The sequence below is a fragment of the Pocillopora verrucosa genome, chromosome 4, assembly GCF_036669915.1.
Source record: "Pocillopora verrucosa isolate sample1 chromosome 4, ASM3666991v2, whole genome shotgun sequence".
Taxonomy (NCBI): domain Eukaryota; kingdom Metazoa; phylum Cnidaria; class Anthozoa; order Scleractinia; family Pocilloporidae; genus Pocillopora; species Pocillopora verrucosa.
Window position 1 is genome coordinate 30,708,429 of NC_089315.1, and position 13,164 is coordinate 30,721,592.

General features: G+C 37.3%; 3 protein-coding genes across 5 annotated transcripts; all 3 read left to right on the forward strand.

Moving 5' to 3' along the window:
* Window positions 1–209: 209 nt before the first annotated feature.
* On the forward strand, window positions 210–5,314 carry LOC131790382 (leucine-rich repeat-containing protein 28). 2 transcript variants are annotated; one of them, XM_059107588.2, is made up of 10 exons: window positions 210–474; window positions 557–594; window positions 963–1,000; window positions 1,363–1,500; window positions 1,673–1,879; window positions 2,061–2,178; window positions 2,518–2,561; window positions 2,706–2,804; window positions 3,467–4,647; window positions 5,175–5,314. In XM_059107588.2, exons 1-9 carry the CDS (start codon window positions 316–318, stop codon window positions 3,736–3,738), a joined length of 1,113 nt encoding a protein of 370 aa, XP_058963571.2. In that variant the 5' UTR covers window positions 210–315; the 3' UTR covers window positions 3,739–4,647; window positions 5,175–5,314. The 2 variants fall into 2 exon arrangements, with proteins under 2 accessions (XP_058963571.2, XP_066022080.1); XM_066165983.1 differs by lacking the exon at window positions 1,363–1,500.
* Window positions 4,654–7,705, forward strand: LOC131790380 (galanin receptor 2a-like). Of its 2 annotated transcripts, XM_066165982.1 has the most exons (2): window positions 4,654–5,708; window positions 5,943–7,705. In XM_066165982.1, the coding sequence occupies exons 1-2, from the start codon at window positions 5,164–5,166 to the stop codon at window positions 6,397–6,399; spliced, it is 1,002 nt and encodes a 333-aa protein (XP_066022079.1). In that variant the 5' UTR covers window positions 4,654–5,163; the 3' UTR covers window positions 6,400–7,705. The 2 variants fall into 2 exon arrangements, with proteins under 2 accessions (XP_066022079.1, XP_058963570.2); XM_059107587.2 differs by having other exon boundaries at window positions 4,654–7,705.
* Window positions 7,706–8,289: 584 nt separating this feature from the next.
* On the forward strand, window positions 8,290–12,106 carry LOC131790343 (QRFP-like peptide receptor). The gene is made up of 2 exons (XM_066165607.1): window positions 8,290–8,371; window positions 10,669–12,106. Exon 2 carries the CDS (start codon window positions 10,704–10,706, stop codon window positions 11,805–11,807), a length of 1,104 nt encoding a protein of 367 aa, XP_066021704.1. The 5' UTR covers window positions 8,290–8,371; window positions 10,669–10,703; the 3' UTR covers window positions 11,808–12,106.
* The last annotated feature ends 1,058 nt before the right edge of the window (window positions 12,107–13,164 follow it).

Consider the following 13,164-nt stretch of genomic DNA (forward strand, 5'->3'; position numbering starts at 1 on the left):
TTCATGTCATTTGTTGTCAAACTTCTGCGTTGTAAGATATCTCAGCATCACCTGTCCCCTTCAGCCTGATTATAAAATCGTACAGGTTTGGGCAAAACAATTTGGTTTATTTAAATAGTGAAAATAATTTCGCGGCGATGTTTTTGAGCCCGCCATATTTGAGTGTGTGTCGCTATTGACTGAGCCCGCGAATTTACGGACGTTGATTATCATGGCGACGGAATCCAGCAATTGAAAAGGCGCTAAATTTCATCTGCTGGTATTCGCACATAGGCTAACTGACACGCTTCCATCAATTTTGGTCAGGAAAGTTTAATGTGTGAGTCTGTAAATGAAGAAATTTGGGAAGCTCAGTCCAAAGGACATACCAATCTCTACTTGAATTATCGTAAGCTTAGCGAGTTGCCTGAGGAACTTCTTAATTTGTCCAGGATAAAGAAACTTTACCTCAAACAAAATGTTCTGACCAAGCTGGTAAGAAACCATAAATAGGCTTAATAAAACATTTGAAAAACTATTTCCTCATGAATTTATCGCATTGCTTTTTACACTTTAGCCTGCAGATATCTGGAAGCTTGAAAATCTGGTAGAGCTGTAAGTAAACTTTATGTGAAGATCGTTTTTAAGTAAATGAGCAAATACTCTCATTTAAGTAAATCAGCTTTTGAGGTTTCCCTTTGCTCCATAAAGTAACCCACTTTCCCTGAGTTTGCTAACTTTGACTCAGATCAACTGGGTCAGTACAGGTCTTTGAACAAGTTAAGTGGGTTGGTGTACTGTGGTATATTTTATAGACTTCTCTATTGTGATTATGACCCATTTAAAAATGGTTTTGGCACATATTTAAACTGGAGGTTAGAGAATTAAGATGCTTGCAGGGTTAAGAAGTGGTTTTAATAGCAACAAACTAATTTAAAGGTGGTATTGAGTTAATCTGATTTATGATGTTTTTCTTTTTGCAGATATATACATTCTAATTACCTTCATCGCCTTCCAGATGGTAAATAATTCTTGTCAGCCTTTTCATGATTATAAAATATTGAAAACATGAACTTCACCAATTTTTTCTTTTCATAATTCTATAGTGGTAATCTTTTGAAAATTACCATTTGACCATGCAAAGAACTCCATGCTACACTAGCATTAATTCTTAAGGTTATTCCAAAGTCAGTCTCTTATACAAACTTAATTTTGCCTCCACTTTAGTTTTGCACATTTTTAATGAGGCTTTTATCAAAAACATTTTATGAGATTTTCAGAGATTTATGCAATTCAGCCGAGATTCTGAGACAAGGCAATTTAAAGATACTGGTGTTCATGCATGGGAGTCTGATGAAAATGCGATATTATTCTGGCTTGTAGAGATTGGAAAACTTCAAGTGCTTGAAAAATTAAATGTCAGTTTCAACCACCTTAAGATCCTGACACCAGCTGTCAGTCAGCTGAAATCACTGACTTCCCTTGAACTTGCCAACAATCAGTTGACATTTTTACCTAAAGGTAGGCTTGTTATTTTAGTCAGAAGAACATTGTTGTTTATATTTTTTGATGATTAGATTTAGCCCTGACCAGGCAGGCCTTTTTACTTTTAAGATGTGCTTGATTGCTTCATTGTCAAGGAAAAGTGATGAATTACAATAACAAATCACACTGATTCTTTGGTTGTTTGTAGAGCTTGGAAATCTCACCAATTTGAGAGATCTCAATGTCATGAACAACAAGCTTGAGTGGTTACCATGGCAACTGTGTAACTGTTCATCACTCAAGATTCTGTCGTTTGATGGGAATGCAGTTCAGAAGATTCCACATCAATTAATGACACATCAAGGACTGGCTGAACTGTATGCAAGTGGAAATAATTTGTGTACTTTGCCTCAAGGTAAGCTTTTAGCATCCCTAAATCCACATACCTGTAGATAATTCAAGTTTGGCTATGTTTAACTGCTAAAAAGAAATTTATAGTACTTCCAAGAAGAAAGTTTTTTTTCCTTCAAGTTCAGTGGATGATACATATATAGATCTTCATGATTCAGAATTTTACTTGTGTTGTGACTTCGCAGATTTGAATAAACTCTCATCGCTGGAGTCACTGATACTGGATCACAATACCAAACTTCAGCTGTTACCAGCAACACTATTGAAAATGAAGGATTTAAAAATGATTGGCTTGAGTGGTTGGTATGTGTTTCAAATTTGAAACAAATTTACCCTGATAACCTTCTGTGATGGTCCACATTATTGTAAATTATGGCCATGAAGAACTTATTCACTCAAAGAGTGGTGTAAGGAAAAAGTTACAAAATTATGTGATAAAAAATGTCATTTACATTAGTTAATTGATCGCTTTTTTATTTCAAATTGCCTCTGTTGCCAATTCTAGGTGGAAAAATCCAAAGGAGTACTGAACAGTAGTTGCAGACCCCTTTATACAGCAAGCTGGAAGTTCTCTTCTCATATTTTATTTTAGACTTAGAGATGGGACATAAATTTGAGTAACATTCTCTCTTGATTACTTAGTGCCACTAAGGAGCTGGCCAGACTGCCAGGGAGAGATTCTAAAGGTGAGAATTTAAGTCTAAGCAGTATCATTTTAATTACATTCCTTTGTAAAGGTGCTACCAATTCATTGAAGATTATTATATTCCAAGTTTTGGGAGACTTTTACAACTAATATGTTTTACAGTTGCAATATATTTTTTTGACAGAATTGGTGGAGGTGTTGAATTTAAGGAATATTCTTCAAGGGAGCAGTGGAAGAATCCTTCCTCTCCTTGAGTTGTGCTTCAGAAAAGTGCACTGCTTTGGTGAGTACATCTTATTGTCTTTAGTTTGATTGTTGTTGTGACTTATAATTAAAAGTTTTGCTTAATCGAAATGTACTTGATTTCTGGCATTGAATTAAATATGAAACTTTGGAGTTCTTGGCCTGGCAAGATTACCCAGTGGGTAAGTCAGAATTTTTAGGTAATGTACAAACTACCAAAAATTTTCCAGAAAGGTGGAAAAGTGTGGTAGTCATATTAATGACATAAAAATAAGGAGTTGCAAAAGGTCACGCAAATCAAAAGACAAATATGATCAGTGCAGTAAAATGTGCATTTTTGTTGTTCTCTGCAGAGTGCTCACACAATTAACCAAGTGTGTTCAAGAGTTTTTTTTAGATCCTACACTGTAGGACCGAAAATATAATTTTTATTGCGATACACACAATGAATGCAGCGTTTTTTGCACACCAACTTTTTAAATTATTTAGATTATTGTAACATATAGTTTTTTAGTGTGCCTATAACATCATGGTCAGGTATTGAATAGTTTTGCACTTTATTCCCACAAACCAATGCTTCTGCAGATCTTCTGGTGATCTCTGTATTTGTAATTCTTATTGGTAAATTAAGACCGTGTTTTTGTGACTGAAAACTTGTTACTTCTAAAGACTTCCGTTACCATGGTTATTTCCTTTGCATAGTTCGGTCAGTCAGTGTTGAAAAACTTTCGTCCCTTGAGCTACCATCCCACGTGACCACGCTACTGGCTGCGCCCACAGGACACTGTTTCGTTTGTGACAGTTCTTACTTCACAGCGGTATTCCTCCAGGAAGAAAGCGCAAACACAGCATTGCGTATTACCAGCGCCGAAATCTTCCAAGGATTGCGTGACACTACGTGTTCATTTGCCTTTTGTTGCTGCTCGAGGAGCTGTTTGGATGAAGTGAGCAGATTGCATGATATTCCTGATTAGGGAACAGAATAATTTGCAGATGTCCTGTTAGAACGGGCTTATATTTTCATAGGGAAAATACAGTAATTTCCAGGAGTTAACATGGTGATCTAAAGTCTGTCTTCATACGTTGTAATAGACTAGAGTTCCACTGAAATACTTCATCGAAGTGTTGCCCCCAATGTAATTGAAGATACACATAGGAACTCTAGTAAAGTGACCGTTTGGGCTGAAAGGAAAACAAAAGGATTACGTAAAACTCCCAGAGTGTAATGAAAGAAGTCTTTGATACATCGATCATGGGATTGTCATGTCTTACCTCTGTGGTAAAGGAATTCCCAGGCTGAGGAATTCCTAATAATGTGAAGAGTAATGAAGTGATATTTTGTACACTCGAAGGGGTATTTCTAGTAGTCCAAGGGGTATTTTTTACTGTTCTAGGGGTCTTTCTTAAAGCCCTAATGGTATTCTTTGCGTTATAGGGCATTATGTTTTTTTTTGGTTTGTTTTTTTTTTTGCGGTTCTAGAAGTATTTCTTGCATTCCTTGAGGTATTTTATTCAGAAAACTATAAAATCGCCCAATATCCAGATTAACTGATTCGTATGTGAGGCTGAGTTTGTTTCATTAACAATTTAGGCGTCAAATTGTCATTTTGAACAAAAAAGGTATTTGTCGAAGGAATCACTCCTTCCGATTGTTTCTCAATAAACTTCGAATGTCATTAGTATGCTGGTAATTTTGTTTAAATAATAATTTTTTCAGTTGACACACTTTGACATGTACGTGCAATTTGTCAAATTTACTCTGTTCGAATTCATCTGCTTATGGCCATTGTTAACTACGTAATTTGTCATGAATAGAAATAGCCTTTTTAGTGACTCCGTGGATTCAGCTGCTAGGACTACAAATTCATCATAGGGAACTCAAGGTACTTGGAAATTAAAGTTCATTCACAGAGTAATGTTGATTCGAACTGTTTTAGGGAAATTGCCAAAGAGACATGGTTGTGATTGTCATTGGAATTGATAATTAATCTGCCAGTTGTTATAATCTGTTACAAACAGCAATACTCCGTGCCCTTATCTCAGTCTCTATTCAAAATGGTTTTTTTGATGCGTTCGTACCTATATTTGAACAAGCACATCATTCTGTCTGTAATTAACACTTTGAGACAGTGTACAAGCGGTCATAAGAATTATAACTTCTGTATAAGATGAATTTTTTTACGCAAGGGTTTTGTTTCCATACAAACGAAAGTACTTAAACCACAGGAGGTAAATTGTTCTTCATGTAGTGTTCATGTTCATTGTTCCAAGTGAATGGTTTTTCCTTCAAAGCAAGGCAGTCCTTTTTAAAACTCTTTAGTGTTGCCTCATAACTTGCCGACTTAACTTGTGGCGCTGTAACTCGTCAAAAACTTTTTTCCTTTTGCAATTAACACACAATGAACGATAGTGAAGACAACGGCGTAGATGACCGCTCCTCGCTGTCTGAGGAAGAATACGTCGCTGGATATCAGATGTACGATATATTTCTGGACGCTGCCATTGCGGTTCGACTTCTCTTGGCCTTCCTGGGTGTCATTGCTAACTGTACTGTATGTGGTGTTCTTCTCCGACAGAAAAGATTAACGAAGAACTTTTCGAACTTTCACCTCTTCAATATTGCATTAACTGATATAGTTTTTAGAGTAGCTCTTACGCCAGTGCTTGCTACCATTGAAAACACTGCTGTTGAACATGGCAACAACGCAGTTTGCAAGCTGGGCGCGTTTTCCTCCTACACCACATTGGCCGTAACATTCGCGCTGCTTTTAGGAATGGCTTTCGATCGCTATGTACATATTGTTCGTCCTATTAAAGCAAGGAAAATCACATGGAAACACAGCCGAAATGTTGTGGTGATTTCATGGCTGTACGCGGCACTTTGTTCATCGCCAATCCTGTTCAGTATGAAATACACTAAATTGGATTGGAATCTGACGGACAGGTCAGTATACGAGATATGTCTTCCCATTTTGGGCATTCCATCTCAAGTTTCCTCCACTGTGTTTCTCGTGTTTGCATTTTTAATCCCTTTAGTTCTTATGGCTGTGGCATACAGCAAGGTTTTGAAAAGTCTCTGGCAGCACGCGCGAAGTAAAGTGATCAATTCAAAACTAGCCGAAGCAAAGGTTCGAGCCGTTAAAATGATGGTCATTATTGTATTGGCTTATTCCATCAGCTGGGGTCCACGACTGATTTGGCTTTGCCTTCAAGCTTTCGAGGTTATTTCTCTGGAAGACGATTATTTCTGGGAGGGAGAAGAAATTTCCTACGAATCCCAAATAGAAGCGCAGAAATACTACATAAAGTTACTAATCATTGACGATATCATAGATGCGTTTACATTTACAAGTTCGATTCTGAATCCCGTAATCTTTGGTTATTACAGTAAGTCTTTTCGAGTAGATCTCAAGAAATGTTGTTGTGGAGGAAAGTGTTTTAACATTTTTCAAAAATGCAAGCACAAGGCAAAAAAACCGAAAAATTTTGAAAAGAAAACTGTCCGTTCAGTTGAAATAATGAAAACTACCGAAATTGTCTTGATGGAAGAAGACAACACGAGAGCTGTTGGAAATAATAACTCGTTAGAAAACGGAGCAGTAATTACAGAAGATTGTCTAGAAACGAAGTTGTAAAATGCGAAAGATATTGTGTTTATGAAAAATGTAATTGTGCGGTCTGTTTGAAGAACGTTAACTGGCGATCATTGTTTAATTTATACCGAGCGCAAGCTGTTTAAGCCGCAGGCAGGCTTTTAAGGACATTTTAATTACATTTGAATTGTGCATTAGTTAAAGAGGTAGGTAGCGAACACTTACCTCAGAAGTAATCATCACGATTAGATAATTGAAAATCGAAAAAATAAAGTTTTTAGTAGAAAAGTGGTAGTAAACGACCGAAGATGTACCTCAAGGGACATGTACCGAATCAAGTTAATGATGTGTTCGAGTAAGCCACGGATTTCCTAAGGTTTCCCGCGAAACTGATCCGAGCGGGCTTCGCCGCTCGTGCCTAAGCTTAAATAAGAGCGTGCTCACATACTGAATTCTAGTTTTGTTTTCTGTCAATAATCAATCGAGAAACGACTCAGTGATGCCAATTGTTGAATTTTACTATTGTCAGCTTGAAGAGACCCGTTTAGTGTAAGAGGATCAGGAGTGGCCCCTTTTTTCTTAGACGCTTTCATCACGAAAACCGACAATCTCCTAGAAATTTATGCCAAGTGCGAAGGTCATGTGAACGAGGACATGTTGGAGAAGAATTTTGTATTTGAATTAAAGCACTGTAGGTGAGCTTTGTATATGTGGAATTATTTTTGGAAACCAATTGTGCAAGTAGTGCGAGATCACCAAATTTGCGGCTTAATCTCAGAACGGGAGCGCTGACGTGAAATAATTCACGCTTCCAATGGAAGCTCGACGTTAGCCATGGGAGTGTTGCCTTAAGCCAGCGCACAGAGTAGATACCGTAAATATTTTGAACCCGGGGGTAACATTTGATCGTGTAGTTTGTTCGTTCGGGTGAGGGTAGTCTTGAGAAGGGCCGTTGTTGGTATTAATGACTGACGTTACGACTGCCCAGACGGAAGTAATCATTTGATACCGTAAAGGGAACATTAAGCTGGAACGCTAAGACCTCAACGTTCGCGATCCACACTCGAATTAGCTCTCCCCTCCCCCGTCTCCTCTTCATTTCGGCGCCAGCCACCCAGGCTATCACATGTTATTAAATGAAAGTCAGACAAATGTTGGTTTATTTTTCCAATCGACGTTTTCTTAGGCGTTGTATACTTCTTCTCTCGAAATAGTTTTATCAGTTTAAAACTGAAATTATTTGATGCATCGATACCACCACAACTTTTCGTTTGTTCCTTTTAAAAATGTGCTAAAATAATATGCATTGTTTTAATCATTCTTTATGACATGCTTGGTTACCACAGCGATACTATAGCTCCTTAGAAGCGCCTTTAATTTTAGTGCTATGTATTCATAACTAAAAAAACGAGTTCTTTGACCCACATATTTTAAATTGCAATCAGCGTATTAAAAATTCATTTTTTTTCCAAGAGAGCCACCATGATTAACCGATCAAAAAAAAAGTGAGATGGCTCCAAACTGTATGTACAACTTTTTATGACATCGTTACAGAGAGATTTATTTTGAGAGCTGATTTTCGTATACATAAGCAGATGTAGAAATAGTAGGGGTTAATTAGAAAGGCTGTATTGTTTCTATGGTAACCTCCATTATTGAAAAAATTATCAAAAAACGATCACAAATTGTGGAGAACTATTTAAACTTTACTTTAATGTGAAATTAAAGGGGGGGAAACGTAAATTGTGGAAGCTGTGATCTATCAAAAAATTAGTGTTTCTATCAAAATGACGTGACCATTTTAAAACACCTTATAATCTTACCTCCATTTGGCTACGACAGCTGTTAAGTTTTCTAATGGTTATTTTTGAAAGCTGTTTGACGTAAGGTGTATTTAATCGATTTGACGGTGCTATTAGTGTTAGATGCTGGGAAAATATGTACGAGAATGATGGCGATTGCCTCCTGGCATATTGTTTTTTCAAATAGAATTTGCAGTATCGATCATCCACAGGTGAGTTGAATGTCAAAATTACTAAGGATTTTAAGAGATTGTCTCTGTAAGAGCGGTCCGGTCGATTTTGCTTGAGACACGGATTTCGCTCGTTTCTTGTGTGTTGTAAGACATTCATGTACCTATACTAAAACAACAATCAGTTTGATCGGATCTCTTTACTTTTCGGAGTTTTCACTCGAGCAAAGGCTTGTCGGACACTTTTCAAGACTTTAATTTCATACAACTTTGGAGGACAATTTACAAAAAACTACGGAACTCAGAAAAAAACAACTACCACAGCCATGTATATTGACTTTATCTTATCTATCGAGGCGACTTTCGCAAACATCACGTTTCAATCAAGGAAACAGGAAGACTTGAATGACACCTTATGGGATCGCCTAAATCACACGCGCCAAAACCGATCAAATTCAAGGTAAATTTTTGAAAAAGTGAGGCGTTCATAACTGATCCAACTAACATAGCCAGGAAGTAAGTGCCATAGAAAAGGTAACTACAGAAAAAAACTTTGCGGCCCGACCTTTACGAGAACTTTATAACTCCGTGAACTTACCTAATTTTTGGCAATCTACAAGTTTGGCCGCCATTTTGAGGGACTTGTCAACATGAAGCGTAACCGATATAAATCAAGCAGGTAGATCTAAAACCGTCAGAAATACATACGAAAGCAATTCAAATGAACTTTACTTTCAATTCAAGCGGCAAAATTTGAAATTGTTCGTTAAACTTACCATCCCCGTGCGACCATTTCTTCCAACAATTCAAACACTACAACTAGTGTTCGAATTCCCCTCGTCGATTCCACCATAAGAAATAACCTGTGCCACCCAAGCTTCGACTCGAATGTGAAGTACGAATCAAATAACACAACTGCTTCATCTTCGCGGCAATATCACGCTCATTATTTTGATTTTCCGATCGACAAGCACGGTGATCAGGAATCGATCGGTATGTTTACCTCATAAACGTGACCGATGACCAGCCTCTGAGTGAAAACAGTGAAAGTGAAAAGGACCCCCTGAGATTTTTTTCAGGACTTTAACTGAGATTTGTTTATAACTATAATAATCGTCATCAGTAGCGGACGGTGCTTTTAACCCATTGTTGTCATCATTATCGTTTTCACGCCGGAAGAAGTATAAAGCCGGCATGTCGCCTTACCTAACTACACAGAAAATTGTTCTCTCTTTTGCTCCCCTTGGACCCTGGAAACTGTTACTATTAAGACGATCAACAAGAAAGCCTTTATAATTATTGAAACTTTTGATTAACAGAATATAAGAAAAAATCGGTGGGGAGAGTTATTCGCGTATCTTATAACCTGAACGATAGTTTTCAATAAAACAAATACCACTTAATTCAATTTACCTTAGTTGTCTCGTGTTTAAAAGTGGCGTTTCTGGGGACCGTAGATTCTTCTCTGATTCTTCTTGTCTCAGCCAAGACTCACTATCATCAACTTTTTTCTTGTGCCTCTTACGGCATGGGACACAGAGAGCTGAGGTAAGCGATTGCAAATTTCTCAGTGAAAGTAAAGCCCAGTAGCATCCATCAGGAATTGAAAACCGTGATGCACTGTTTACTTTTATTATTCTTAATCAAATAAGGGGTGTTTTAGTCTGCAAATTTAATCATACTGGTTAATGAGAATCATACAAACTGATCGCATGAGGAAAACTGACCGCAAATAATTGTGAACCGTGCGCATGAATAAGTGTATTGCGATGTCAGGTGATTTAACCTTTTACAAACACATTATTGATTATCAACCAAGCAACATTGTACATATTTCCATCTGCAATTAAAAGCACTTACACATAGATCCATGTTTTTTCAACGTGATGTGCACTTAGGTACCCTTCATCTAATAAATAATTTCTTCTCTTTTCGAGCAAATATGTCACGTGACAAAAATATATAACAGAAAATGTTACTGAAGATTACCAGATTCAACTGGAATAATAACTCCAAACAGCTTTTGAATGTCCTGAGACATATGCAGTACGCGCGCTCTGATTGGCCATAAAACCATTTTACATGAGCGTATGTAATCACGGTTTTCGTTCCTCTTTCATTAGTTATTTTATAAAAGAAATGAAAAAATGGTTTCCGTGTTTACATAGCCTGATGTAAACACTTGATAAGCTGGAAACCACTCGCGTCGTCGACCGAACCGCTCTTACAGAGACACTCTCTTAATACTGAAACGCCATATTCAGCTTGGAGATTGCCGAGGTTGAAGACAAAAGCTTATCCACAGGGAAAAAAATTCACTTATTCTGTTAACCTTCTAGCCCTGTTGCCTCATTTTATCATTAAGTTTGTTGAGATGGATTGGAAAGATGAAGAAGACTTAAATTTCACCGAATTTGACGATGGAAGAACATTTAGTGGCCATGAAGAGCTCGTCGACCAAAATAGAAACCAATATGGTCTACATTTTGTGCTTGGTTTGGTTTTAGTGCTGTGTGGAGTTTTGGAAAACGTTTTTGTCTGTTGGATATTGATTCGCAAGAAGAGGAAATGTTTCAAAAGCTTTTCCAACTTTCATTTATTAAATCTGGCCATTACAGATATTCTCTTTCGAGCCGTTTCTGTTCCGGAATTGCTGCCAGGAGAAATTATTGGCGGGAGCGACTTCATATGTAAATTGATCGACTTCAGTAGACACACTACTTTGGCGGTAACATTTGCTATTCTGGCGGGAATATCGTTTGATCGATACATTCACATTGTTCATCCGTTTAGGGCCAGGACAATTACATGGAAACACAGTAGAAATGTGATAGTACTCTCGTGGGTTTGCGGAGGGCTTTTGTCTGCGCCATTTTTGAGCAGCACAGTGTGGACTGTTGAAGTAAACGAGGAAACTATGGACAAATTTGGGAACTGCGTCGACAAACATGGCCTATCGTTTCAGATTTCCTTAGCTGTATTCCTTTTTGGTGCGTTCATCGTTCCCTTGGTTTTCATGGGATTTGTTTACAATAGAATTGTGATTGTCCTATGGCGTCGGGATCGTTCCAAGATATCTAACAAAAACATGATCAAGACCAAACTTCGAGTCGTCAAAATGATGGTGTTGATTGTCCTTACATATTTCATTACCTGGGGTCCATATCTTATTGTTAGAACTGTGATAGTTTTTTCTCTCGAGGGAAGAAATTCTGAGGAAGTTGAGGGAGAAGGCTCGACAGAATTAGAGTCAGATAACGAGGAACTATATGAGTCATTACAATTATTTGAGGGCATATCTGACACGTTGTCTTTGATGAGTTCCATTTTAAACCCCCTGATATTTAGCTTTTACAACGCTAGCTTTAAAGAGGAAGTATACAACATTTTTCGTAGAATGAAAGGCGCGAAATTTTTTGGGAAACGTAAACACATCGTTATGCCTTTAGCCGAGCAAACTCGTGATACCACGACGTAGGCCGCGCAGTTAGGCTGCGAACTCTGTTACACTCGCCTCAGAAATTTAAGTAATGTTTAAAAAACGAGCAGGAGTGTTTTATCGGGTTTAAAACCACGAGGCGTAGCCGAGTGGTTTTTGACCCGATAAAACACGTGCTGCGAGTTTTTTGAACGGCTTCAAAAACATTCTTGGAAAAGCGTGTGTCAAGAGAGTTCATAACAATTATGCTTTTGTGAACGTTAGAAATTAGCATACGAGAAAAACATTGTGATGATGTATTGTCTAATATGCCTTTACCAGATTACTGTACTAATGGAATAGAGAATTTTTCCAGATGTGTATTTCACAACTGTACTATTAATTTGGTGTAAAAGTAAATGGTAAAATTTCCGTACAGCCCCATACTATTGTAAAACAAATCTGTTTTCCCAATGGCAGTGTATTGTTTTAATCATTGTTTTCTCTATTCAAGAACTGAATGCATAATGAAGTATGGGGCTGTGCGGAAATTTTACCAAGTAAATTTACTGTGTGAAATTTGTTGAAAGAACATTAAATATGTTCCCACCATTTGTTGTGTCAGTTTCTGTGTTGATAATTAATTAATATTCATAAGTCACGTGCAGTGTCTTTATATCTGATAAAACACCGCATACTAATAAGGATGAGGTTTATCGATATAAAGTCACTGCACGTGATGTATTATCTACCATTTGATAGGTTAATGGGCTTATGAATTATTAATGAGTTTTTTAATTAAAAATAAATATTCCAAAAACGAACCGAGTCTCGACGTCGAGCAAATCGTTTTGCGGTTAAGGTGCAGAAACTGTACTCTACGAAAATTGATGATTTATCAAAGAAACTCTGGCTGGTTTACAGGTAATCAACACTTTCGTGTGTGGCAGTGCAAATCCAAGAAACATTTCCGAATACCCATATTTTTGTAAAACAAAGCCGTAGTCCTAAGGCAATCTATTGTTTTCGCCATTGTTTCCTTTGTCCAGGAAATGTGAATCTAATGAGGTATGGAACTGTGCGGAAATCTTACTCAAATCCGTCGTTTGAATTTGGTCGACGACTAAATTTTGGCGTTCCAATCCTTAGACAAATTTAAAAAAGAACAGTCATAATTTGGCCACCTGTTGTTTACTTTGAGAAATGTAGTTTAAATGCAAATGTGAACAATTAATGTTTCTTACTTCTTCGATGATAAAACCTACTCTACATATCAATACATAAATGATAACAATGAGGGATATAAACAGATTAAGAGAGATGGTGAGGTTTGAGCTCAATAAAGAAATAAAGAAAGGTGTTTCTCGTCTTGTCACGAACGTGAGACAAAGAAAAAATTCTGAGTTAGAATTCTACT

Bases quoted from the DNA above. Each gene is read 5' to 3' on its own strand.
- LOC131790380 (XM_059107587.2), top strand. From the start codon at position 5,164: ATGAACGATAGTGAAGACAACGGCGTAGATGACCGCTCCTCGCTGTCT.
- LOC131790343 (XM_066165607.1), top strand. From the start codon at position 10,704: ATGGATTGGAAAGATGAAGAAGACTTAAATTTCACCGAATTTGACGAT.
- LOC131790382 (XM_059107588.2), top strand. From the start codon at position 316: ATGTGTGAGTCTGTAAATGAAGAAATTTGGGAAGCTCAGTCCAAAGGA. The intron at 2,179-2,517 runs GTATGTGTTTCA...TTGATTACTTAG, and splicing joins ATGATTGGCTTGAGTGGTTG to TGCCACTAAGGAGCTGGCCA. The intron at 2,562-2,705 runs GTGAGAATTTAA...TTTTTTTGACAG, and splicing joins GCCAGGGAGAGATTCTAAAG to AATTGGTGGAGGTGTTGAAT.